Raw genomic sequence first — 26,365 nt, forward strand, 5'->3', positions numbered from 1 at the left:
CTCATAATGGTTAGTACTAGATTCAAAGTAGTAAGGATCAATTTCATTTCATGTAGAAAATGGGCATAGTATACGGAAAATTAAAAATTGCTTTAAGCAAGAAAATGCCAAACTCATAATTAGTAATTGTTGTTCTTTTGGAATGATAACGATCACTTTTATGGGCATCTTAACTTTCATGGCTTTAATAAAATTAAAATCAGAAATTTTCTGTATCATAATATTTCCATAAAATCCATTTAAGATTATTATATTTCAGTGTAGTCATTTGATACCAGTAAATAGCTAAACAATATAAAATTTGTTCAAATGGAGATTGAGCTATGCTTTTTTTTTCATATGTCAGGACCATCGGTGCTAGGAAGCATTTAACAGGGTCTGCAAGACATTTTTAAGCAAGAGGTAGTTTTTCAGTAAGCCCTGCCTGTATACCTAGTTTTCTTGAACACAAATATATGAATGTGTTTGGCAAGAACTGTATGCTTTGGTGTTCTCTTTCAGTCTTTTCTGGTAATGGATGTATATGATAGACTGGGTTTCCAGTTCACATATGAGGAGTTTTCTATTCCTTGTATATGCACTTGCTGTATGAGGCATAAGAATATCTTTTCTGAGTCAGTGAGTGGGGACTACTGCCAAAAATCGATACATAAATCTGTAACATAGAATTTACCACTTTTTAAGGAGCTTGAACCACTCTGAAAAGTAGCTGAAATAGTGAAAATAACTACCAAAATATCTCAAAGGAACCCTTACCTGTTAGTAGGAGAAGACATTTGCTTGTAACAGTTGCTTCAGTTTCTCTGCCTGCTATTTGTGTATTCATTTGCAGAAGTGAGACACATGAGGTACACTTGATCTTTTACTCCTAGTTTTCTTTGAACTGTGGCAAGATTTTGGATCCTGTTATGTAAAATTGTGGTTCTGTCTTAGTTTTCTGTGTTCTAGATACAGTGATCAAACTTGCTATCTTTTTGCAGTGTAATTTTACTGAAACTTGTTTTTCATAGCAATCTGATTTCGAATCGTGCCTCTTTTTATAAATTATTCACGTCATATAATAATTTATATAGTTATATGTTATGTACTATATATTTTATACATTATATATATTATCTGTTAATTATAGAGTTAAAGCTGTCAGGGCCTATCACTCTGATGACTGGAACCAACTGTAACAATTCCTGCATTTTTTACTAAATGTGCCTAGATGCTAAGGAGGTGGATTAAATTAATGCATCATTGAGTTTTATGTATTGAAATGCTGAACCCTAGCACTTCAACAGATAATTAAATGACTTCCTGTAAAATACACTTCCTGGCATTAATAGTAATAAATAATTCTATCCATTCATCCTCTGTGGACATTTGTTACACCTGGCAGAGTTTGGCCTCTGAATCATCTGAAGTCACATTTTGCCAGCAAAGACAAAGGGGCGTGCAAGATTCAGCTATTACGTGCAATGCACAAAACTTCTCATCAGCTCAAGCTGAGGCACAGATAGTATTAGGTTTTGTACCTGATACGTGCATGCATTTTTCATGTGATGTTCTGTGCACAGATCAGACAGTGCACAGTACTGACCAAGCAGAAAATATTTCTGAAAAATATTCTGTTAAAATCACTGCTTTCCAAAAAGACAGAAAAAAATCAGACTAGTGTCATTTTGAATAAGATAGCTACTGAGCACAATTGCACTGTAAACATTTAAAATAAAAAGATAACTACACGCCAGCTGGGCCAGAGACTGGTGTTAGGGAGACAGGTAATTAAGTTACCTTTTATCTCAAGGTTAGGTACAAATATGTCTCCTAATTTCCTCCATCCTCTTAGTCAATGCACACTTTGCAAGGTAACTAATATGGCGAACTTCAGATTACAGAGAGCCCGATATCCTATATCTGTCATGAAAAAACATCAATGTGGATAAATAAGGTTGCAGAGTCAACTACAAAGTGGCTAACAGGTGATGTCACTGTCTCTGCTGAAATTCATATTGTGTATTATGTAATGTATCTTGATAAGCTTTTTAAAAGGTTCTGACTAAAGTTGTGGGGCTTCTAGGAAAAGTACATCATGCACTGCCTTAGAAAAATTGTATATCTAGCTGTAGTAGCAGTTTAGGAATGGATTGTTTGTCCTTCCCTTCGTTTTCAAAGTACTAGGCTTAGTATTATGGTTATTAAAATTAACATAGAGAATTTTGGGAAGATCATAATTCAGGCAAATCGGTTTTCAGCATCACACTCAGGACACCTACAGTCAATACCACTGCCTTCAATTCCATGCTCTGTTTTGAACCTTACATGATTTTAAACTTTAAGTACCATTTTTAGAATGAGAAAGCTGTTGGCATATTTCATGTATTTCGAAATGTCCCAACTGTTTTATAGAAACTGTCCTTTAACTTGCATACAGAGCAGACCTAGAAATAGCAGGTGAGAACTGAAGAGGTTCGGTCGAACTGTAACACCTACTAACAGGTGTGTACGTGCACATGTGTGTACGTGTCTGCTATTCTATATGAGCATGTGTAGGGGTAAGTTTCTGTACATAACCCATACAACTCCAGAGTACTGAGTGATGTTTTGGAAGTATCAACAACAGGGGTCTTCCTCGTGGGCTGTGTTTGTGGTGTAGATATGACTAACAACCTACACCCTGATCACATGGATGTGCAAGATGCGATGGTGCTCCACTTGCATACTCCCCCTCTCCTGCAAACGCAGCAGCAGCTGTCCACAGTCATTCCCTGGCTCAATATCTCTCTCTCTCAGCTGCCTCAACATTAATCAGTAGTATCCAGCTAAACAGTAGCTAAGTATCCGTGTGACACTGAATTATGTTAAATTCTTCCCCTGCAAAAAGGAGAAACCATGCTAAACTTTGAAACCCAGGAAGACCCTCTCCTCTGGTTTGGGTCAGCCAGTCCTGTGATGAGCCTTGTGCCTCACAGTGAGGAGATTTTACAGACTTGTGTGATTCCACAGGGCTCACGGCATCTGCTTTGTTCACAGTGTTAACCCTGCTTGTCTCAGGCTGAACATTTAGATGACTGATCTCAATTCTGACAAGCTGGAAGCCATGTCATAGGCACAAATGGCTCTACTGCTATGTACTGCTGCATTTGCCTAACTGTAGGTACCGAGGGAGCCTGGCTGGAAGTGCTGTGACTTCCATCACAAACTGATGATGTGGCAATTTTTGCTGAATATGTTGCCAACAACGTAGGCTATTTCCTGAATCTGAGTTGCACGCAACAATATTCATGATGTCATTGAAAATTGGTACATGATGTTTTTGCACCATAATGAAGGTACTGAAACCAGTTCTAAAGACCAAAGACTTCTTATATTTAGTTTTTTAAAGAATTATTATATGCTTTACCAGAGAAAAACCCAAGAATAAAAAGAACTAATGGTTTCTAACTTTCCTCAGGTTGAAAGGGTCTTCAGAAAATGATCTTTGTTACTCTCGGGGTCTAGAAAATTTCCCCTATCAGTTACAAGTTTGCTATAATTTATTGCAGCATAATAGCAGTGTAATGGGGGATCAAAGTTTGACCATGATAACAAATTCTCTATTAAACTTCAAATTTGCCAACTATGTCATGTCATTTTCTTGGCCACATTCTTTTCTGGATCTCGAGTGTGAATCATATGAAGCGACTTAATTTACATTCTGACAGCCACAGATATTACTTGTCCCCTTGACACCAGCAGCTCTGAAATGCAGTTAAATTCTAGTGCATTTTTCATTAGCAGTGGCTCTCATGAATTCATGTCTTCCAGTATCAAACAATGATTGAAAGAGGGACAGAAAGAGGACAGATGAAAAGCGTCAATTACTGTCTATTGTTTTCTTCTTTATGGTATGCCCTTAAATATTAATTCTTCTAATCTTGACCCATGGAAGCCCATGTTTCCTTCCCCCAGTGAACATACCAAACCTCCTCTATAAATTTTTAATTTAGGCCTGATTATCCCAAGGGATTATCTGCCTTTTCCTTAACAAATCTCTATAGTTTGTGTATGTTGAAATAAACAGAAAATGCCACAGGGCAGAATTCTTGGAAGCCCTGAGATCAGTGTAGTTCACTGTTAGTTTACTATTACATAGACACAGTTCTGTCATTGGAAAGTGAAACTGTGATGTCTCCCTGCAAATAAGGTTTTCACCAACTGGATGAATTATGGTATGGGAAGCCAACAGTTTTACCATACTATACCATGCTCGAGGAAGTCAGCTATAATTAAAAATACTTGACAGCATCCTTCGCTTAGAGGACAGAATATTTTGATGCAGGCAGGGTCAGTCATCAGGAAGTTTAACTCATGTCTCTGATATCATCAACACCTCTTATTTTAGTTATTGGAAATTAAGACTAGAAAATTATCTTTTCCATTGTATATTTTTAGATAATTTTCAAGTTGTGCTGTAATTAGTTTGATTCATTAATGAACAATGGAAGTTTTTGCAATCCTCATGTATTCATAAGGCCACTCAATACCATAAGTTCCTAAAAAGAACACAGTGTGTAACAGCTGCTTTCATACAGAGTATCTGCAAGTCACCATTCCCATGTTTCTTGTTTCAATACTTATCATATTTCCCAGGAAGGAGAAAGGCCATATTGCTGAAATACCATTTCTAAAATTTTTCCATTTGATAAAAATTGAATGTAAGAGAAACCATCTTTTCCTTCCAGCTATTGTTTTAGTTTCATTCACCAAGATTAAGGCTTATATTCAGCATAAAAATAAGGTAGTATATTATTATTTTGGATATTAAAATAATCTAAGGGTAAAAGCCGTTTCAAAGTTTTAGTTTGGTTTAATTATAGAGCTTATATTTTGAACAAGGCTGTATTCTGAAGACAATTCTAGTAACTCTGACATTCAAAGATGACACAACACAACTAATGATACAACAGTACCACCAGAAATGCTGATCTTATCAGTCAGACTGTACTGTGTCTTATCAGCTGACCAGTTTAGGCAAATTGTCAAAAAAATCTGAAAGCAAACAAACAGAAAGGATTGTGATGCTGGGACCTTAGCTAGAATCACCAGAAAGATTCTGCCACCTGAGTTATAAAAGCTATAGATAGCAAAAAAATGAAGACTAAGAAGAAAACCACAGTTTAAGTCTCTTCATCATGAATGAGATGGAGGCAAAGGGTTGCAGAACCTAAAGGTGCTTGAAAGTTGGTTTGATACTTTAGGGACATACTGATATTACAAGCCATTTAACATGATCACTGTTTAAAGGCTGATATATGGTCATATAGAGTCACGGATAATAGCCCGAGCCATTTTATTGCTAGCTAGAAATGTAACAAATAGGTCTGCAGTGGAAAAGGGTATAAAATGGTAACAAGGGAAACTTTTTCAGGAATTCTTCTTAATCAATTTCAGCCTGAAACTAAATGCATTTCCATTATATGGGGGAAACTATCTTAGGTCAAAGAAAATGTTTAATTCAGCTTTGAATTAGTTGTTCTACGCAAGCACGTTTTCAGTAAAAGCAAAATATTAAAATATTAAGGAGAATCAAAATAGCAGTATGTTGTCAGTGGTACCCTGAGAAAGTTGTTGCGCTTGGGATAGGCCATGTAAATATACGTTGCTGACAGCACTGGATTGCCAATGGATGGTGTCATAGTGCGGAGGTATTTTCATGCCTACTCTGAATCAAGCAGGGGAGGCGATTAGAACTTTGCTGCTTTGCCTTCAGTGTGAGTGACTGAATTACTCTGTTATTAAGAGCAAGATGGTAACAGAGCCACCCGCTTTACTTTTAGTTTCACTTCATCTGGCTTGTGAATCAAGATTCAAACTTGTACTTCAAAAGTTTGTTCTCATTTCCTGCTTGGCAAAATTATTCTTCAGATCTGACCTGAATGCACTCCCAAATGCTTTAAGTGAATGATTTGATCTTATTTCAAGAGCATGTTACAATGAAAGTAGAAAAAGGATTTTGTACTGCCATGCCTTCATTGCCAAGGTACAGCCGAGATACACATGATGTCGACACTTTCCAGAGTAGAAATCCAATAATACCAGATCTTCAAGAGATGTTGAGGTAAAAGGTGAAGTTTGATCCTCTTTGTTTAAAGAACAGTGTCTGAGCTACTTAGTATAGATGAAAAGAAGCAGTTTGTGGTTATTGCAAAGAAATGTATGTCATCTTATTGTAAACAAGCTATTAAGCAACATACCAAGTCATGTATCAGCATCTGCTCAGCTGAAATTCTCCCCAATTCTAAAGCTATTGACAAACATAGCCAAAAAAGAAAATGACATCTGAGTGATACCTGGTCATTTAATGAGGGAATGATGGTCTTCGGATTTAAAAAATTAACTTCATGAGTTAGGCATTTGCAGGCTTGCAAAGTTCTGAGCTTCAGGGAGACTTATAATGATTCCTATGATATTTTCAGGTTTGAAAGGCTGTAACTGCAACATGCTGATCTGCAGAACTGTATTAAGTTGAGTTTTCAGCTACTTTTATCATGAGTTCACATCTAGGTATTTCCTGGAAATTCAGAATTCTTGTCACAGTATTCCTTGCCTCAACACTTTCTAAAATTCAAGCTAGTCATATACATAATTGTAAAGGATGAGTTAGAGGGTAGGATAAGCCTGATAAAATACTCCACGCTTTGATATACCACTCCAGGCAAAATGTAAAATGCTGATTGGAAATTTTGGAAGTTCTAAAAATCCTTGAAGATAATGTATTCAAACTCCAATGGGGCTTTGTAGAAAACTTTATCAGATTTGAAAGAGCTAAATATTTTCTCATACGATTCTCTGGTGCCATATAGATTAAACTTGATTATGCCAAAAAGCTCTAAAGAGAAATGCATAAGATAATTTCAAATGTATTTATTGCCATAATATGCACAAAGAACTAAGCATTCCCATTTGCATGACATAATATTCACCACAGTGACAGAAAAGGCTATCTGACTTTTAATTGTGGATTATTGTACTCTATTATTAAGAAAATTTAAAATTGAAGCATTTGTTTTATTTAAATAATGGCAGAGTCACATTAGATACAAATCTTTTCTTATGAAAATTGTTATGTGAAAACGATGGAACTTAGAGCCAATTACAGGACACTTGTCTTTTAAGTGGGTATACTTAAATAATATGCTTAAATAAATACTTTTAAGTATATATACATCCAGCTTAACTGTAATGAAAACACTGATGTTGCAAGAAAACATTAGACATGAAGAATAGTGAAGTATATCATGCAGACTGATAAACTGTAATGTCACAGGAACTAGAACACTGCAGACAACCAAATAGTGTAATACAGAATTATTCAATAGTCTATAGTAACTGTAGTATGGTACAATCACTAAGTATTTAAATTATATCATGCCATAGGTCTTCATTTACCAATGCATTGCCACTATTCCATAAAGTGATTTTGGCTTGAAGATATTATTAGATTCCAAAAGCAAATGCTAAACAATAAAAAGCACCTGGGTTATTTAAAATAAACTAGCAATAAAACCCAAATTTATCTTTTTATGCACATATATATGTTTTGAGCAATTATGGTTTCCTTATTATTATTTTATTAATTTAAAAAATTAATTTTTAACATTTTGGGATATTTTTCTTTATTAATGAATGGAAAAATGCAAGGAAATAAAAAAATATTCCTTGGACAAACAAGACCAGTGAAATCTACAGATATGCTTATTATATCAAATATGCTGAGGCATATTTAATTGTAACTGTTGTAAATTCAGCTTCAGACCTGACTTATTCTATGCATATTTCCTGTGAAATGTGTGTAATAATCTCTGGTTTATGCCTGTTTGGAAGGAGGGCTTAAAAGTCTTAGAAGGAAAAGTTGCCTTATTTTAATGTACTTGGTGTTGAGTTGAGAGACCATGGAAAAATACACATATAATTCCATTGATCTCCTTGACCTTGTACATCCTAAACAGTTGAAGCCCATTACTGGAAATGTGGATGATTCTTTTCAACTTAGGCTTCATTAAAAACTCCAAATGAGAAGACCTTAAAGAGCAAATCACATTTACAATTTTAAAGTAGGAACGTTTAAAGTTAGAATCCTCCTGGCGTGTGACTGAGTATTTTTAATTCGATTTTCAAAATGCTATAAAAGTAGACTGGTTTAGGACTTTGAGCAGGCTTTGGACCACTTTTGGTTGTTCTTTAACTGCTAAGGCTGTAAGTAGTGAAATAGTCTTTCAGAAGTAAGGTGCTTAAGCTGTAGACTGAAAGGCAGCTGATTGCTCAAAGCTACATCTCATACAGCAATGTCTCAGAGTTTTGCCTTCTACTTTTATCATCACTTTTCCTTTTAACATAAACAAAAAAATTAATCACAGCAGCTAAGTTAATGCAGGCTGGGGAAATTAAAGTTCTCCTGTGTAACTTTTATAATTTTAGTATTCTGGGTAAAGAATAAGATACATAGTAAGAATCACTTCCAGAGCAGATAGAGCTCTCATGTGTTAGATTAAAAGCCAACCATTGACTGTTGGGGTTAAAGTAAAATTTTCTGGATCAATGACATCAAAATTACCTACTATGGAGTTCCTGCAATGGTTCATAAATGACAGAGGGAAGGCAGGTCTTACCTGTAGAATAGGTCTTGTACATATATGGTATTTTTCTCTGCTGTTTTTACTGACCACATTAAACTTTATATTTTCCCATAAAAAAATTACAATTCCAGTACAGCTGAGGCATTCAGAATTTGCATTCTGAATTTCCTGACTATTGATCTTCTTAATTTTTAACCTTTGCCTTGCATTGTTATAAAGTGCTGTGAGTACATGTTGTGTTTTACAGAGGCAGTTGAACAATTGCCTGTGCAAAACAGCATACGCTGCAAATGAGAGAAACTCAGTGGACCAATTTAAAGTATAGAAACTGAGAAGTAGAAGAGTTCAAGAAGCGCATCAGGAGATGAAAGTTTGACTCAGAATAAAACAGGGAATCAGTGTGAAAAGGATACCAAAAAGTGTCCCAAGAAAGCTTTAAAGAAAACTAAGCAAGGGATGAGTCTTGAAACAAAGCACAGACTAACATACAGGCCTTGGGAGAACTGTAGAAAGTCTCAAGGAGATCAGTCAGCCTCTAACACAGGAAAGTGGAACTCATGAGGGCATCCAAGATAGTTATAATATTAATAAAGGAAATGGAAAGGGAAAAACACTGGCCTGCAGCAAGTTAAGAGACAAGCAAACTCAGGTTAGTTAAAAAGCCTGCAGCAAGTTAAGAGACAAGCAAACTCAGGTTAGTTAAAAAATATATCATGTATTTTAAAAGTCGATCCTTATCTGTCTTCTGTAATTTCTGTTCAAACCCTATTACTGATCTTTCTTAACGGGATAGTAAATCACCTCCCTGTGTGTGAGACACAACCCTTGAGAGGTTCCACAGTTGAAAGGGCAGGAAATGAAAAAGATTTGTGTGGTACCATCAGAAAAATGATATCTCATATTCTTTTTAGAGCTTGACTTTCTGGACTTGTGTGATTTTGTTCGAAACGCTTATCCTAAACTTTTTAGAGAGACCTTCTAACTCCTTGTTTGCAGTGACAGTTGTAAACATGATAAAAGAAGGAACACATGAACTCAGATCACTTGGAAGTTGTGGACCCTCACTGCTAGTTATGAATGTTAAGAACATTGATAATAGGTTTAAAATGTATTAATAACAAAATTATCTGAAATTATTGAAGAAGGGACAGTAAATAATAAGATTAAGTTGAAGTAAGAGATAAATAGGTTGATATTGGAAAATTATTTTAAACTATGAGAATAGATGACAAAGCAGGTTACCTTGGAGGCTATGGAAACTGTCATCATCAATGTGTTAACGTAGATTAGATAAAGCCAAGGTAGTTATGATAGGAGTTTAATGTGACCCTGCCTCAGAGCTTTTGAGTGGACTAGATGACCTCTTGATGTTCATCCCTGCCCTACAAGTCTGTTATTCTTAAAACAAGCATTTTTCCTAACAGTATTCTCATTTTTCAAACCTTTATTTACTGCTGAATTCCTACAGCCTTGTTGGTCTCGTAAGAAACTCTGTTTTATTATGCAAGCAAATTCTGACAGAAGAGACTTTGAAACTAATGTGTTCCAAATATGCCTTTAGTGTTTGGAAATGTTATGAGTCTTGTAGGAAGTGGCTGCTGATCCTCCAGGTATTTTTATTCAGGTACCATGTTACTATCTAAAACATAACAAAAAATTAGGCCAGCTTCTGCTCTGAAACATCCACACCCACAACGGGTTTTGAGTGAATCACTGCGAGTTACACATATTTAATCACAGGAAGATTTTGGTTCATAGATGGAAATCATTGCTTATTGCTACTTACAAGTAAAATTCAGTAAATTCTCAGGAATTTTAATTATTAAAGCATTTTAAATATATAATATTTAATATACCTTAGCAAAATAAAATGTCCAGATTTAAGTTTATGCCTATATTGATTGAAGGACTCAGATAAAGGGGTGATGCTGTTATTATTGGATCACACTTGGTGCTCAGGGAATCATTCAAAATTTTAACAGTTTATCTGAAAGTGAAAGTTGGTTTAGGTTTTCTGTGAAAGAAAACCAGAGCCCATGAGATACCTGACTTACTTATCTACTGATTGTGAGAGATACCTAGTTATTGTTTTATCTATTGATGAGGAGGCAGGAGAACTATGATTAATGAAGACCATTTGTATTTGCCAAGAAATTGGAGATTTCAGAGATTTACCTTCAAATATTCTATATGAATTTTATGGAAGATGTATGAAAGGTAAGAAGTAGTACCCTGTTCCAACATGCCTTAACCGCTAGCTACGCTAATTACACGTAGTCACATCAGTAGATATAGGTAATTCACCAAGAACATTACCCACATACTTATGCCTATAAATCTCTGAACACATAATTCGTTCGGATATATTTATTGCTTTATTTTATTTCCCAGTCTTTTACTTTTGTAGTCATTTCTTTTATAGTTTAATTACGGATGGTCCTTAAATTTGTGGTATTTGCTGTCTGTATGAGTGGTCAGTCATAGGATCTTGCTACTTCTATTAGATGAGTTTACAGACATCTCCAGAAAAAAATACCTATACAGGCAGAGTTCATTTCCAAGAAACTTTCATGCATATCACTTTGGAATTTAATTTCTAGGATTGCTGATGTCAGTAAAACTTGTTCTCATGAATCAGAAAGGTAAGGAACAGGAATCATGGGCAAATTACTACCACTGTTACTTTCAGAATAGCTATCCCATGCTAGCTATAAGGCATTCTAGACTATTTAACGTGGTATATTATACTCTTGTCATTGTCTCATATAACAATGACATCAAACTTGTCTAATTATATAGACTCTTAGTCTTCCATTAGTGATATTGAAGAAGCAACCAAGCAGTTATATTCCTGCTTCATGCATTTAAGAGAGCGTTTTCCAAATAGAGAGAACACTTTACTTTTTTCTGAGTTTCTGACATTGCCACATCCAATAACAGTTATCATACCTAGCAAAGCTAGGCAGCCTTTTGACCTGGAAAGCTGAGCAACGAGATGCTCTTACAGTTTTGTGAAGATGGCAAGGACTGCTGTTCATTTCTTTTCAGTTCTCCTTTTTCTGCATTACTAATGCAGTAACATTCTGGAAATTACATGGAATTTCTAGATTTTAATTAATATTTCTCTATTATTATTTGTAGTGATAACTCCATCTCTGCTTGTCCTTTTCTTTCAAAGTTTCATGATCACTTATGGTTGAGTGCTCAAAAAAACCCTGTGATATTTTAGAAACTTATCCTTTGACCTTTTTATATATGATGGAAAAACTTTGGGTTTGCTTCTGGTTAAAATCAGGGATAGGGATCACCAAAAATAGATTTCTATATATGTCAGTCTTTAAACAACAGGAAAAAGCAAATGTTCATGCCATCATCATATATATAGTATTTTCCTATAGCTCAACTTAGTAAGACTAAAACCGACAACAGCAAAAAACCTCAACATTCAAGCTAAAAATTGGGGTTGACACTCATGAACTCATGCAATTGTACCTTTATTTCTTACTTTTCAATAGGTTGAATTAAGGACAAAATGTCAACCTGAATTTTTACCAATAAATCTATATCTCCATGGTTTTGTGGAGTCAAGTCATTAACTGAATACAATTTGTGATTTAATAGCAAGGTAAACCATAATCATTCTTTTATGTATAGCATTAAAAAAGAATGCTTTTTGCTGCCTCTAGGTTAGGGGATTGAATTACAGCCTATGGAATATGAAGGCAAAAGTGTTCCAAAAAGAAGAAAAAAGGGAAAAGTTTATTCCAAAAAGGGAAAATTATTTCCATTATGCTTTAATGTTTCACCGCTGTTTGTTACATTTAATACCATTTATTTGGAAAGATCTTAAGTTCTTGGCTACCTGGATATCTCTCAGGATGATAAATTGGAAGTTGTAAAGTAGATAGCATTGTATAAATACTAATCTAAGACTTTCTCCATGAAAGCAAACATGAAAAAGTAAGGTTTTTTCCTTTTTGCAAACTAAGGATGAAACTTTGCTAAGATTCTTTAGAGGGTAGATTAGTTTCTGCAAAAGAATAATGCAATTGTGTAGTACAAAATCATTAAGTCTGCGTCTGCTCATATGGAGCTTGACCAAAGCCAGGGGAACACTTACATAAGTAATGAATGCACAATTTATCTAATACAATAATAGATTTCATACATAGTATAATTTTTTCTTTTGTTGCAACTATTCTGCACTACAGTCACAGCTGTAGGCATTGTTGATGGGATGTGAAGTGGGGTCTCTTTCTGACCTGTCATGTCCTATCTCAATTACATTTTAATAATGCACTCTACTCTCCTGAAGAACTCTGTCTGGCCCTAGGCATGTAGCCTTCTAACTATAGAAATTTTCAAGCTATGCTTACCTGTGAGTCAGTCTACTCTGAGTAGTGCATATGCTTGAATTTACTGTGATGTAAACTACAAGAGCAGCAGGTTTAAAGAGTACTTCTCTCAGCATTGATAGCTGGTATGGATCGACCCTCATAAGACTGAAAAAATAACAAAGAATAAGAAGTTAATCATTGAATCATAAAAAAAATAAGTTTGGAAGAAACATCTGTAAACCATCTAGTTTAACTCTCTACTCAAAGCAGATCTAAACTTAAAAGTTAGCTCACAGCCTCATCTAGTCAAGTTTTGAAAATCTCCAAGGATCTTATTTCTTCCTCCCATCCTAGTTCTGTTTCCTTTTAGCTTTCATCTTGAATAGACCACAAACATGAAATGTAAGGGCTGTAAAGTTGTCTGAAATAAAGCACACAAAGAAATCACTCTTAATCCCATGAACAAAACCCCGTGAGTTTAACAGATCATTAAAATTCATAGGTATATAATGTAAAGTTAAAATTCATAGCTACATAATGTAAAATATATAAATGTCATGTTTATAAATACAAAACATTTCCATCAAATTGCACATAGTATGTCTGAACTGATGATGAGAAAATACAAGATATAGCAAAAGAAACTCATCTTGTGGTAGCCACCTCATTCTGCTGTGGTTCATGAGGACTCTTGAGTCTCTAACCCAACTCTTTCAGCCGTTCCAGAATTTTAACAAATTTCTATAAAAAAAACGCAGAAATAAGAATAAAATAGGGTGGTGACAGAAGTGATATTCCATACCTGACAACTGAAAGTATCCCTACCCTGTAAGGAAATTAGCACCATTTGTGCTAATACCGGAATGCTGGATATCCAGTGCTCACAGCACTCAGGTGCGATGGCAGACCCTTAATCATCTAATTCAGGGAAAGAGAATCTGTCTTCCCCATCACAGAAGGGAGTCCAGGCACCTGATTATTGACTATTCACAGGTGGGTTTCTTTCACTGTCACTTAAAGTAGCAGGGTCACTTGGTATAATAGTTCATTGCACCAAATAACATGTAGTTCGCTGTACCAAAGTAAGCTTTAAATTGTTTCTTGCCTCAGGACATGTTATGAATAGTAGTCTTTTGCTCACCTTGGTCAGTGTACATGGACTAGTCAACGTGTGTAGCATTAAGAAGATAGGGAACTTTCTTATGTCCTAACAAAAATGTGTTACCTTCAATGATGTGAGGGCTGTTAGTTCTTGTTCTAGAAAAATATCCAAACACGTTAATCATTGCTATATGGGTTTAAAATTGCTTGGTCCAGCTAATACTTAAGCCACAAAAAAAAGAAAAAAAAAAAAAAAAAAAAAAAGGAAATGCAGCTTTCTTTCAAATAGCAACACTGAGGAATATACTAAAGTGTTGAAATACATGAAAATGAAGCTGTCGTTACTGAGGATTTAAAAGTGAAAAATGACAGGAAGTAATAAAACGTGCTTTAAAAAATGTTGGAATACTATCAAATTACCAAGTCAAGGAGAGTAGTTATTCACAATTAATCAAATCAATAGGTTTTGGATTTCTAATGTTTTCTTTCTGTACGAGTCCACTGAGGTGTAAGTAGTGGTTACATATACTATATATAAGGTTCTAAATGTGGCCAGCTGTAAAACTGAATTCATGGGAGAATAGAACCTTTTTGATAGTCTTCTTATTCTGAAAAGGAAATTAAAGTCAATATTTAGAAGTGATTAGGTAATAGATATTCAGAAAAATTTCTGGTTGAAAAAAAATGAAATGCTTCATCTTAATAGTTTGGGGTTTTTACCTGCACTATATTCTGCAGATTCCCATTTTAAATTTCTGGTGCATAAATCTTCAGTAACTCTAGTGTTTGTGAAGTGCAATTTAATTCTTGAGGCAGGCACCGTATTCTGTTCTGCTGCTCTGTGTAAGTACTGAGATACTTTTTCTCAGCAAGTATTTTGAATAAAGACAAGGGTAGAAACATGAACAAAGAAAAAGCCCCATTTTTAACTTACATAGACACCTTACACACAGTACCTTTTTTTAGATTTTTCTTTGTGCAGTCTTGGTAAATAAAGCAAAAATGTAATACCTTCAGAACTGATACGTCAAGTCATTTAGGGTGTATCTTAGGTTGTTAACGTCTGTGCCTTGCACTGAATTCACCTGAAAGTTTTTCCATATGGTTTTCTTTATGATTGAAAGCAGTATTCTGTGTGGATAAAAGTCATGTCTTTGATGTTTGAGATACTAATTTTTCTTCAGTTTGAGGCATGCCCCCTCCTTAACTCATGACCTGTTGCAAAACCTGAAAATATTAGTAGTCAAAAAAATTAATTGAAATATTTTTAAATGGGAACCAAAATAGAGTCCTTTACTGTGCACTGAAGATGGCCTTTAGAGGAATTCAAAACCTCCTTTATGCTTTTCACATCAGAAAAAATTCCTTTCAGGAAACTTTTCCATCTTTTCTCTAAAAATGTGGGTTTGATTTGTTGATGTCAAAAGCTTCGTAGCTGGAAAGATTCAGCAGAAAGGGTTTTGCAGTTTCCATGGATCTTCTGCATAAATGCTTTTCGATTTTAAATGGCCCTCTGGGTTTGTGACTGAATACTTCTCGTAGACCAAGAAGATTTAATAATCAAAATTATATTATTTTTATTTAGTGTGTGGTTTCTTCATGTCTTAAACAAGACTGACTGTCCTCTCGCTTTGCCTGAGGATACATCTTGCTCTAGCTGTGTGATTAGATTTTAGAAACATGCACTTGAAAATAAACCCAATTACCTAAATAGATGGAAGGTAGGAGTAAATTGTGATTAGCACATAATTGTAAAACCAGAGATGCAGAAGCCTGAAACACTAACTGTTCAACTTTGGGGATGTAGCAGCTAGTCTTTAACAATATTTTGAAGGTGGGGTTTTATTACCTTGTTGGTAAAATCCTCAGGAACAGCAACAATGCTTTAATACATTGATTTTAAAATATTTAAAAGCCAATAGAGCTACCTCCACATATTATCTATACACAGATAGTTTGTCTTGAGTATGGTGGGTGGGTATCGTTTAAGAATACGCATAGGGTATGCTGAACAAATCTAGGTAAACAGATGAAATGTAATATTTCTCTGTAAACTTCATAAGAAAGCACTTTATAAGGACATATGACTATATTAAATATGAATCTTATTAAATATTGAAAATATGTGTGTTACACAGTGGCCAGAACATGTATTATTTTAGAGCATTTCTGAGAGTACTTTATAACAATAGCCACCCAGTCACTGTTATATGACAGAAACCAGCTGATGCATTTAGCGGTTTTGCATACAATTATGTGTGAAGCTGTAATTTTCATTTTCATTGAAGAAAGGCAATCTTTTTGGCAGAAAAGGCACATTTCATGAAGCAGCATTAAATTTTCTAAACATTATTTTAATGGCCTTTATCAATCAAATAGGCTTTATAAGATGCTTGAAATGTTTCAGGGCCAGCAGAAGAGAAAAATGCTTTTTAGCTTGTTGGAGCTGTGCTTTTTTGCTGTTGTTTTCTCTCTGTAAGTAGTAACGCTAACTTTCATCATTCAAGAATCAGTAAACTAAAGTAAAAATTGTGTTATTAATGTAAAAAAACAAGACGCTTTTTTGAAAACAGTGAATTTAAGATTCCTGTTTGCTAGGTTTTGAACCGCTGAAGTTCACATTTTTCACATTTTGCCTAATTATCTGTAACAGAAAAATAGAAATTTATTCTTATTTCTATTATGATATCCTTAAAGAAACTGTTTAACAATTTGTCATTGAGACTTTCCTTGTCTGATAACTTGGCTGGTCAACCTGAGATGGATAGAGATCATTAAGCTCCTGTGAGTTTCACATGACTAGATAGGCAGGTGAATAACAAAGATAAATAACATAAGAGGAGGCTGAAATGATAGAGAGGTGGCATAAATACAGGAAAGATCTCAAGAGGACCTTGTACCTTTTTAGACACCAAGGACAATTGTAAGACAAAATCTGCAGGAAATCAGGTTTCAGTTGTTTCTGTGGCCACATAAAAGTTCAATAGAGAAAGCTGAGATTCTTTATCACCTGCCTTCTGAAACGGGGGCTTAATATTGCATCAAAAGATACAAAGCTTGCAAAAAAATGTGCAAATTAACAATGTAGTTTTTGTGGAAATTCACATCTCTGAAGTTTTTCTTGTGTTTTTCTTTCTTTTAAACAATTTCAGCTCCCTCTGGCACTGTGGGCAAAGATCTTGCCCTTCATATAAGATCATTGTTTTATATGAGAGAAAAAGGAAAAGAAGAGATGAATTTAGGAGAATTAACATGTCCTCCCTAGAGATATTTCCCAGGAGTTCTTTTATTCTTTTTTCATTGTTTGCACACATCTGTCTTGCATGCTTAGCTGAGCAAATCTAAGAAGCTACCTGGGTCTACTGGTAAAGTCCGTATCTTCACGAAATCAGTTGCTTGGTCATGAATATCTCCTGAATCGTTCTGTGCATGTACAGTGAAAGAATTTAACAGAAAGTAAAACTAAGAGTATTATTCTCTAGAAAATGGACAGTTTCACGTATTACCTGTGAAACTCATGCGATTTAAATTATTCAGCTCTAACTTGGCAATATAGCTCATAATAAAAAATAAGGTCTCAGAATACCTCTTTTTAATACAACAAATAGATTTCATACCTAAAAACAAAAATATACCAGATAGTGAATTAATAGCTCTTTAATAAATTCTCCAAAGGTTCTCCTTCTGTGAAAGTTGAAAATAGTGTATTTTTGGGTGATTTAAAAATTACAAAACAAGGATGTGATCGGTCCTTTTGAATTTTTTTTTAAATTACTGCAGAAGCAAAAGCATTCTTCTTACCAAAAAAAAAAGTTGCCTACAAAGCAAGTAAGTGTCAAAGTCAACAATGCATGAAACACAGGGGGATTCAGGCAGTTGTGCTGGTGATTTCCATAATAAAATACAGGATTGACATGAATTCATTTTTAAAAATACGATTTCAAAATTTAGTCATAGGAGAACATAGACAAGAATCCTCTGTCAGTGACTTTCACAGGTGATTCAAATTAAAATATATTGCCTCCTGCTCATCATTTCATTTGGTTCCTTTGGCAGGCTTAATGAAATATTACATCAAGTAAAACCAAAGAAATCCATATATTCTATTTAAAATTCAAGGTGATTCTACTGTCATAAAACATTGATACTAATATAATGTGAATTGAGTATTAAATATATCCAATATAAAGGTACAGCACTTATTATCACTATCTTTGCATGTTTTACTTTCATATTATTTAAAATGGCATTGTCACACATAGGCTGTTACCAGAATTTCTTGTCTTGATGAGGGTTGATAGGTTAATGGTTCTTTTCTCCCCTTTGAAAGGCAGAAGGACATCCTGATGATAATTGACTTTCTAAAGGTGTGCTGCAATGCTTAGTGAAGCAGTTGTGTTTGATTCAGTAGGCTGGAACTGCAAAATAATTTCAGCTAACAGCTCTATGCCAGAGTAGTCAAATGCCTAGAAAAATGAGGTAGCAATGAATTGCTCCGAACAAGAGTATCAGCCGTTTTATTACTAGAAATTAACTGTGGAAATAGAATTGAAAGGCCTGTTGTGTACCCTAGGGATAAAATGATTGTGCAAATAGGAAATACTCAAAGCATGAGTATTATTTCTCCTCAATTATTTCTCCCCAAGCATTAACATAAACAGTTTTCTCTCTATGAGCTCCATGCTCTTTATAAACTTCTTAAAATACAGATTCTTTGAGAAATACTAATATATTTTCTTTCTCATCAACATGCTGCTTAATATTTTACTTCTTTCCTTCAGAAGTACATTCAGCATAAGTATCTCCTTACCCTGACTTATTTATTCATTAAACCTGAGCAGGAGTGGAAGTCAATAGAGCTGAACTGCAGCGCGGAAGGCATTGTAGGAATCATTTCTCTGATTTCCAACAGCCTCCAAGGTATTCTCCAATAAAATAGGGAAAAAAAAAAGGCAAGGTCTCTCTTGCTTCCTAGATACAATGGCTCTTCAAGCTGGTCTAGCTCACCAAGAGACAATATAGTTATCTCTGTATAAATGAAACTCACTTCTCTTTCTTCTGGGTTTTCTCTAAACATTTTTTTGAGTTCTTGATTATTTTTATGTATATATATGCATTTTTGTTTCTCTGTCCTCTCTACTGGCTCAGTCTGTCTTGCAGGATCATCATGGTAAAGCAAACTGCAACTGTACAGCCAGCCTGCAAATTCCTTTTCATCTGCAAAATACCCAAGTAGGCGTAATGGCTACACTAGCCAGGAAAGGTTTTAACCAAGGAAGGTGGAGAGAAATAGAAGCCTCAGCACATCCTCTTGGCTTCATCCACTAGCAGGGCCTAAACTCATACTGAGGCATCGTCTGAGATAGACGGAAAGGAAGAGAAGCTCGGTATGAATATCTAGTGCAGTGGGCTCACGGGAGGGAGGCAAGAGGTTCTGAAGCCATTTGATAGGTATGGTTTCATATCTGCTGACACTGACTAACATTCTCCCACTTTATTGCCCAGGTTCCCATAGCATGAGTCTCTTAAGAGAGAGCAGATCCAGCAAAGTATTTCAACTCCTATATCATGGCCAATTTTAGTAAAAAATTAGAGCCTAGGTTTGTCAAACAGAGGCCTGGACATCTGCAGAAGCTGAGCAAACAAATCTGCAGAGACTTTTCTTAATGGTTTTGTCATTCATGTCTCTGTGCTTTAGTCTCTGCCTCTAACTGGAGACTATATGTGTTCTCACAAGAACTTTATGAATATTAATTAACTAATGTTTGTGAAGCTCTTAATTTGCAGTAAGATCTAGAAAGAACGGATATATAACACAATGCATAACTACCTGTCCAGTGATCTTTGTTCCTTCTGGGATGAATGAGTGAAATGTCTTATGGAAAAAAAATGGACTGTGAACAGGCAGTTAAAAAGAATAACAATTTGCCATGTAAAAGTGCTAAATAGAGTTTTCATGCAACTCTTAATTCTGTTATTTACCTTTTAGAGTTTGACTTGCAATATTAAGCTTAATTTTAGTATTATTAGTAGATTGGTTTTCCTTTTCTTTTTTTAGTGTCTTCTCCATGTTTATATTCCACTTTGCAGACAAGTAAAAAGCACTTTAAAAATGGAGGCTATTTCTTTTCAGCAAGGCCATGAAGCAAAACTATCATGGTATTTGTAAATATGTTCCTAAGTCAATACTATCCGGAATAAGATTGAAAATGACAACATTTTTTCCTCAAATGAAAAGTATATTTTCAAAATCCCATCATTTCTACAGTCTTTTTATTTTGTAAAAATTCCCAGGAAAAAGAAAACCATGAAATGATGCGATGCATGAAAAATTCGGGAAGAATTATTTGAAAATCAGGCTCATAAATTCAGCTTTCTACAGAGCAGCTACTTATCTGCCTGCCTGCCTGCCGGGTACTTGAACTGTGGCATCTGGTTAGCTCAGAAGTTAATGACCATTTTCTATATGGATTATTTTCACAAAGATGTTAAAATCAAATCCCAGCTCAAGGAAAAATAAAGGAGAAAGTCATCTTGCTGTGACTTCTCTTTTATTTTCACGTTTATTTTGCAAGTGGCTAATAGATTGACATCTCTTCCTATATGAGCTGTGCCCTAGACGTAGAGCTAAATAGATGAATCTTTTTTTGTACTGAGGAAAAGGAAAGAAATGAACGTTTCACTGGTATCTTTATATATCTAACACGTACCTTTCCAGACTTGTGCATGCAGAGAGGAATACTTTTAAATATACATACATTTTAATCAAGTAATGTCTGCAATAAAGACTATTTGAAGCTATTAAATCACTTCCTGGTACACAGCCATTCTGCCAGCCTCTGCACAAAAAAAACTTAAAATCAGTCTTGCATTATGCCCACAAAGCCAAGGTCTGGTCCTTTTTGGAAAAACTCATTCCAGAGTCAAGGTTCTTAATCTGGAAACAATTTTGGGCTAGAAAATAGCCAGACACTCAAGAAAGAAATTCATCACTGGGTAGAACTCTCCTTTTACTTGCTGACTTACTGAGTAATATTTATGGAAATAAACTTAGAAGAATATACTGTATGTTAAGTTAGCAGAATGGATGCTGCCTGCAGGCTATTGCAGTCATTCTTGCTGACATTATCCTGTTTCTATCAAATTGGCTATATAGCTCCCAGTATTTTGTGGTAGGGTTTGCCTTTCATGAGGAGTTCTTGCTGAAGGGAAGCCAGAAAACAGTAAGCCATGATGTCAACAGAGGGACATCACCCCAAGCAGTGTCTGCTGCTCTGTTGGGGATCTTCTGTGTTTGTGTCAGTCCATGTAGTAAAAGATATTGTACTTACTGCTGGTCTCAGGCAGCTGCAGCAGGAACTTAGGGGTTCCTTCTAATGTTCAGTGAGCATGATTCCTCCCCCCACAAATTACTGCACATCATTTGATCGGGGCTGCATAGCCTGGTTTTCAGGCCGTAGGTGTTGCCTGCGCTGCATCTAGAAGGTGCAAGTGCAGCATGCTGAGGCCTGCCAGGCTGGCTTTAATCTAATTAGCTTGGATAACAATATTAGTGAAGATGTGATAGAATGAGCTTCAGTAAATAAATGCATGCTGATGCAAAAGCCTGCTAGGAATCATCAGGAGTTCCCCGGGTGTCCAGCAACAACAATGTACAAATTTTAAAACTTCTTCCCAAGGGCTATTGAAGCAATAGCTTGGCAATTGCTTCAAAGCCCCAAATCATCCCACAGATAGTTTACAGTTTTCCGTGTAAAACAATTTTAGGATGTTACATAAATTAACTGCTTGTCAAGATCAAATTTTAGGTGAAAAAAAAGTTTTAATTTCCTCCCTGTGGTTTCCCAGTCTTTAAAGATTTGCAGGCACGGCTGTCTTGCCTACAGCCAACCTCTTTGCATTAGGTGGCTCCATCGTAACCGTCACATCTATCAGAGCAGGGTTCTTCTGTCTTCTTACTGCTGCCTACAGAGTTTCATTGCTATAGTATATGTAGGTACTGTAGCCTGAGTATCACCATTTGCCTTCTTGAATGGTTGAGAGTAACACAAGTAGATGGAATTGGCTCTGGGTCCTGAGTCACTGCATGTTCTTTTGTGAAAAGGAGACAGCCCACTGGCTTAAGGAGAAAAATGGGAAAATTAACTCAGAAGTAGAAAAGGTAATTGGAAGACAAAAGCTGGTTACTGAGCCAAATGACAGAGACCTTTAAAACCAAAAGACAGCCACGAGAGGAAGTAGTAAATGGAAGTTAGGGAAACTGTAGGAAGAAGATCATTACTTTCAAAATAAGAAAATATACTTGAGCATGGGGGAACGATGGTTGAAAAGCAGGTGCTTCTTGATATACAAGGTTCATCCTCCCGGTACTGCTTTATTATATTATTCTGTGAATGAGCGTAATTGGGCAGGAGCATTGCCCATTACTTTTGCTTTTGTATGGCTGAAAGACACCGAAAGCTGGCTGCAGCAACAGAAGGAGCAGAACCCAGCACCTCTCCAGTTACGTCTCTTACATGCAGACCACTGTCAGTGCTCTCGAAAATCTGCTCTGTCCACATGCCCAGGCAGTGCTATGTGAAATACCAGCGGATGCTGCTGTTAGGGCTGCATGGGGAGTAGCACAGGTGGCCTCCTCCACAAGCCGGGCTTTGTAGGCAGTAGCATGCAGATAGCCATTGGCAAGGCTTAGTGAATACTGGGAGGGAACCACCCTAACCAGGGGATCCTTCGGATAAGATTGTATTCTTCTTGCTCCTGCTTAAGCTCACAGAGAGGCAAATGTGTTTCCTGGGCTCGAAGGCATACTCCTGGATGCCATGATTTGCCCAGTCCCTTCATTTACAGTAATAGAGGGGTGCCGTGTGTTTAAACATAGGACAGGAATTACAAAGTGTTGTTCTGAAACAGATTTTCTGCGTGACCTTGAACACTTAATCTCTCCTTGCTTGTTTTCTCATCTGTACAACCGGGATAATAATATTTATTGACCACACAGGGGGCTGTAAGGATAAATCAATTAAAGTTATAAAGCACTTTGATTCTCGTAGGTAAAATGCTTTCTAGAAGTATGAAGCACAGCTATTTATTATCTGCATTTACTTCACTTTTTATTCAAGCCCTATCAATTCTACTTCAGCTTTTCCTTCAGAATTATTTGTTCTAATCATCTCATCTGGTTGAAAAAGAAAAAGTTGAAAAAACTAATGATTGCGTAGCAACTAATGTTTGGAAAGACTGGTCTAAATTTCTTAAATTGAAGTGCACTTCCTCACAATTAACATGCATATAGATCTTCTTAAACAACATTTCTTCTCTTGTGTGTGGTCTTTTCTTCTTTATTTATGGTTTAAAGTATACATGAGCTTGCACAAATGGGCAAGAGTATGCACTTCCACTCTTACAATTTAACGTCCATTTCTTTGATTATATTTTCTGTTTGTTCTGTTTTAATCCCATTCCTCTCTTGCCGACTTTTCTTCTACTTGGCAGACTTCTTTTCCCATCACCCTTCAAGGATCCCAAATCCACCAGTGAAGAATCATTTAGATACACTGTCATTTGTATTAGCTATTTTACTTTTTTTTTTTTTTTTTTTCAAATGAGACAGGGCAAGCAGTGTGCTGTGCTGGATATCAGTAGAGTGCACCTCAGGTACAATGAAACCATTTGACTTCACCTCATGTCATTTCTAGAATGTATTTTCTTTCTCTTAGCAATGAGCCAGGACAGTAATTTGGCTTGATTTTGTCACATTTCTGAAGCACTGTGTAGCCAAGTGCTTCCAGAACATCTGATGCTACTGTTGTGTTCAGCAGCCTGCTGGAAGTGTGAGATACGAAGTAAATTATCTAACACTGAAATACTGGCTTGTCTGAGACTTTAGATAAGGATATGATTTAAATGTATGTATCCAATCTGTAAAAAGTGGTGGCACTGCAAAAAATGAAATTATAGGTTGCATTGTAGGTAAATTCTATGGGGCAATCACTTCAGATGAGTTTGAAGTGCAGTTTCCTATACTTGCTTCTGTATTCCTATTTTTCTGCTCCTTACTATTTCTTAGATAAATTGGGATTAACTTTTCTATGCCTCATTGCTTACCCTAGTAATTTCCTGAATTTCATAAATGTCATTGAACATGTCTTTGTTAAAAATAATAATAAGATATTAAGCTAGCTTATTCAACATGCTCAAGTCAAAAGATATGTACAATCATTAAACTGCAGTGAATGAATGGATTTTGTAAGGAGGCAGTTTGTTCATTGGAATTTGTTGAGCTCTACAGAATAAGCCAAGTTTGAAGAAAAAATACATACTTAATGACTTTGAAGTTATAAAATCTGAAGGGCTTTTTGATGAATGTGGAGAATGATTTTCTCTGCTCTGTTTACAACTTAGACCATTCAGAGAGAGATTGACTGTAAATGTGAACATGAAATTTTCTGAGGCCTGGCCTCTAATTCTGCTTTGGAATGAGGTGGGGAAAAGAGGTTAAGAAATTCTAACACTAATTCTGGGTTTGATTTAAATGCTGATTTATTTAATCTTACTATAACTCTATTTCTGTAAAAATCCTCCCTTGTAATGACTGTGAAATTTCCCAATAAATGTAACACATTATAGAAAACTAGTGGCCAGATTCTGGTTAGAATGTCTCCTACATGTTATCAGGTTCCTCTTAGTCCTGATGGACAACATAATAGCAGTGGTTGGGAAGCATCTGTATCTCTGCATACGGTTTCCCACACCAGAGGAATGGCTTGAAAAGAAACTAATTTTGTCTGCTGACAGAAGAGCATTGGTTCAACCAGGAAATGAGGCAGCATGTTCAGAGAACCAGCTGAGCTCTAGGTGCAGTGGAATATTTTCCTTTTTGTCACGGACCAACATTCCTTCCAGATGTAGCCTCACATGTACCAGGGCCAGTGCTCTTCACCTCAGAGACCGCAGCAATGGAAGCGCTGTGCCCCATGCATAATTTCATGTTTTCCTTATATAAATGGAAAATGTAGTGGTGGTTTATTTTCCTGAACTTGGACATGGGCATGCAGGATACCGACTTCAGTGAGACATCCCCTAGGACTTTAGTGTAGCCTAATGAACATACTTTGGAATGACTGCTGCTTCCAAATAGTTCAGTGGCATTTAACTGGTTAAAGGCGTGTGAAACTATGTACTTTCAGCCTTAGAATACAAGTCTACAGAGAGATTAGCACTTAGGTTAACACTCTTCTTGGATATTTATGAGATCTTGCTGAAGTCTTAGAGGCCCTCACATTTTAATGCATTTGCAAGGCTGGGTATTGAATGCATGAAGAAAAGTGTGGTAGATGCAAAGGGATATTTAATCCTCCTGATTTCTCCAGATCGCTCCTCTGTGCAGAGAAAAACAAAACATTCTGCCAAATGGACTGCCCCTTTTCTCTTTGCCTAAATGAACTTCGTTTCTTTTGTCATCCAGGAGTTAGGAAAATGTTTCTGTGGTTTCACTTAATTCCCTTGGGAACATCTTCAAGTTAAAGTGAATACAGCTGCTTTGTCTGAATATTTTTAATTTATAATGCTTGTGTATCTAATAACTATAAAATATAAATATCTAGGTGAGTGGAATAACTTTATTTGGGATGTAGGTTCTTTTATTAGACAAGGTTTTGTCTTCATGTGACTGCAATAGTAACTACATTAACTAGAGGTGTAAGTGAAAAGATTGTTAAATGTGGATTCATATAAATATTAAATATTAAGCTTTCCACTGTTTGCTTCATAAAGTACAGTGTTTATTGTGACAATACTTCATTTTTTGCTTTTCTGGTTTTAGGGGCATGTGTAATGTTTCAGCAATACTGTATACTCACAATACTTCACGAAAGTACAATTTTTTTAAAAAGCAGTGTTCAACCACAAGGCAGGCAAGTTAAAATATCAGTTAATATCTCTCAACAGATTTTACCTGATCAGTGGCGGAGTTCCTTTCATTATATGTGGGATTACAGCAGCAACCAATATCAATAATTACGGGATTGAAGGCAATGCACCATAGTAAGTATAAACTATTATCATAAAACTTCTAAAGAAAACATGCTCTTTTTGTTACGCCGATAAATGTAACTGACTTCATAAAGGGTATAGACATGCCATTTGGGATGACATTTATTATGAAATTTTATCAAATAATAGCTATGAAAGAGCAATGTCTTAATCTGGGGCTTGTGGCTTCACCTCTACCAATCTGACTCCATTACTGTCAATAGAATTTCTTTTCATTTACAGAATTACTCTTCATTTACATCTGAATAAGTGAAAGGATATTAAAAATACCTA

At 35.7% G+C, this 26,365-nt stretch overlaps 1 protein-coding gene across 3 annotated transcripts in view; it reads left to right on the forward strand.

Moving 5' to 3' along the window:
• Window positions 1-26,365, forward strand: part of ADGRA1 (adhesion G protein-coupled receptor A1) — a 277,366-nt gene that overhangs the window by 244,075 nt on the left and 6,926 nt on the right. For all 3 annotated transcript variants that reach the window (XM_055720717.1, XM_027799650.2, XM_014276751.3), the window contains one exon: window positions 25,988-26,083. In XM_055720717.1, the coding sequence (XP_055576692.1) occupies window positions 25,988-26,083 (96 nt within the window). The remainder of the gene's footprint in view (window positions 1-25,987; window positions 26,084-26,365) is intronic.

Source organism: Falco cherrug, chromosome 9 (assembly GCF_023634085.1).
Source record: "Falco cherrug isolate bFalChe1 chromosome 9, bFalChe1.pri, whole genome shotgun sequence".
In the NCBI taxonomy this organism is placed as follows: Eukaryota; Metazoa; Chordata; class Aves; order Falconiformes; family Falconidae; genus Falco; species Falco cherrug.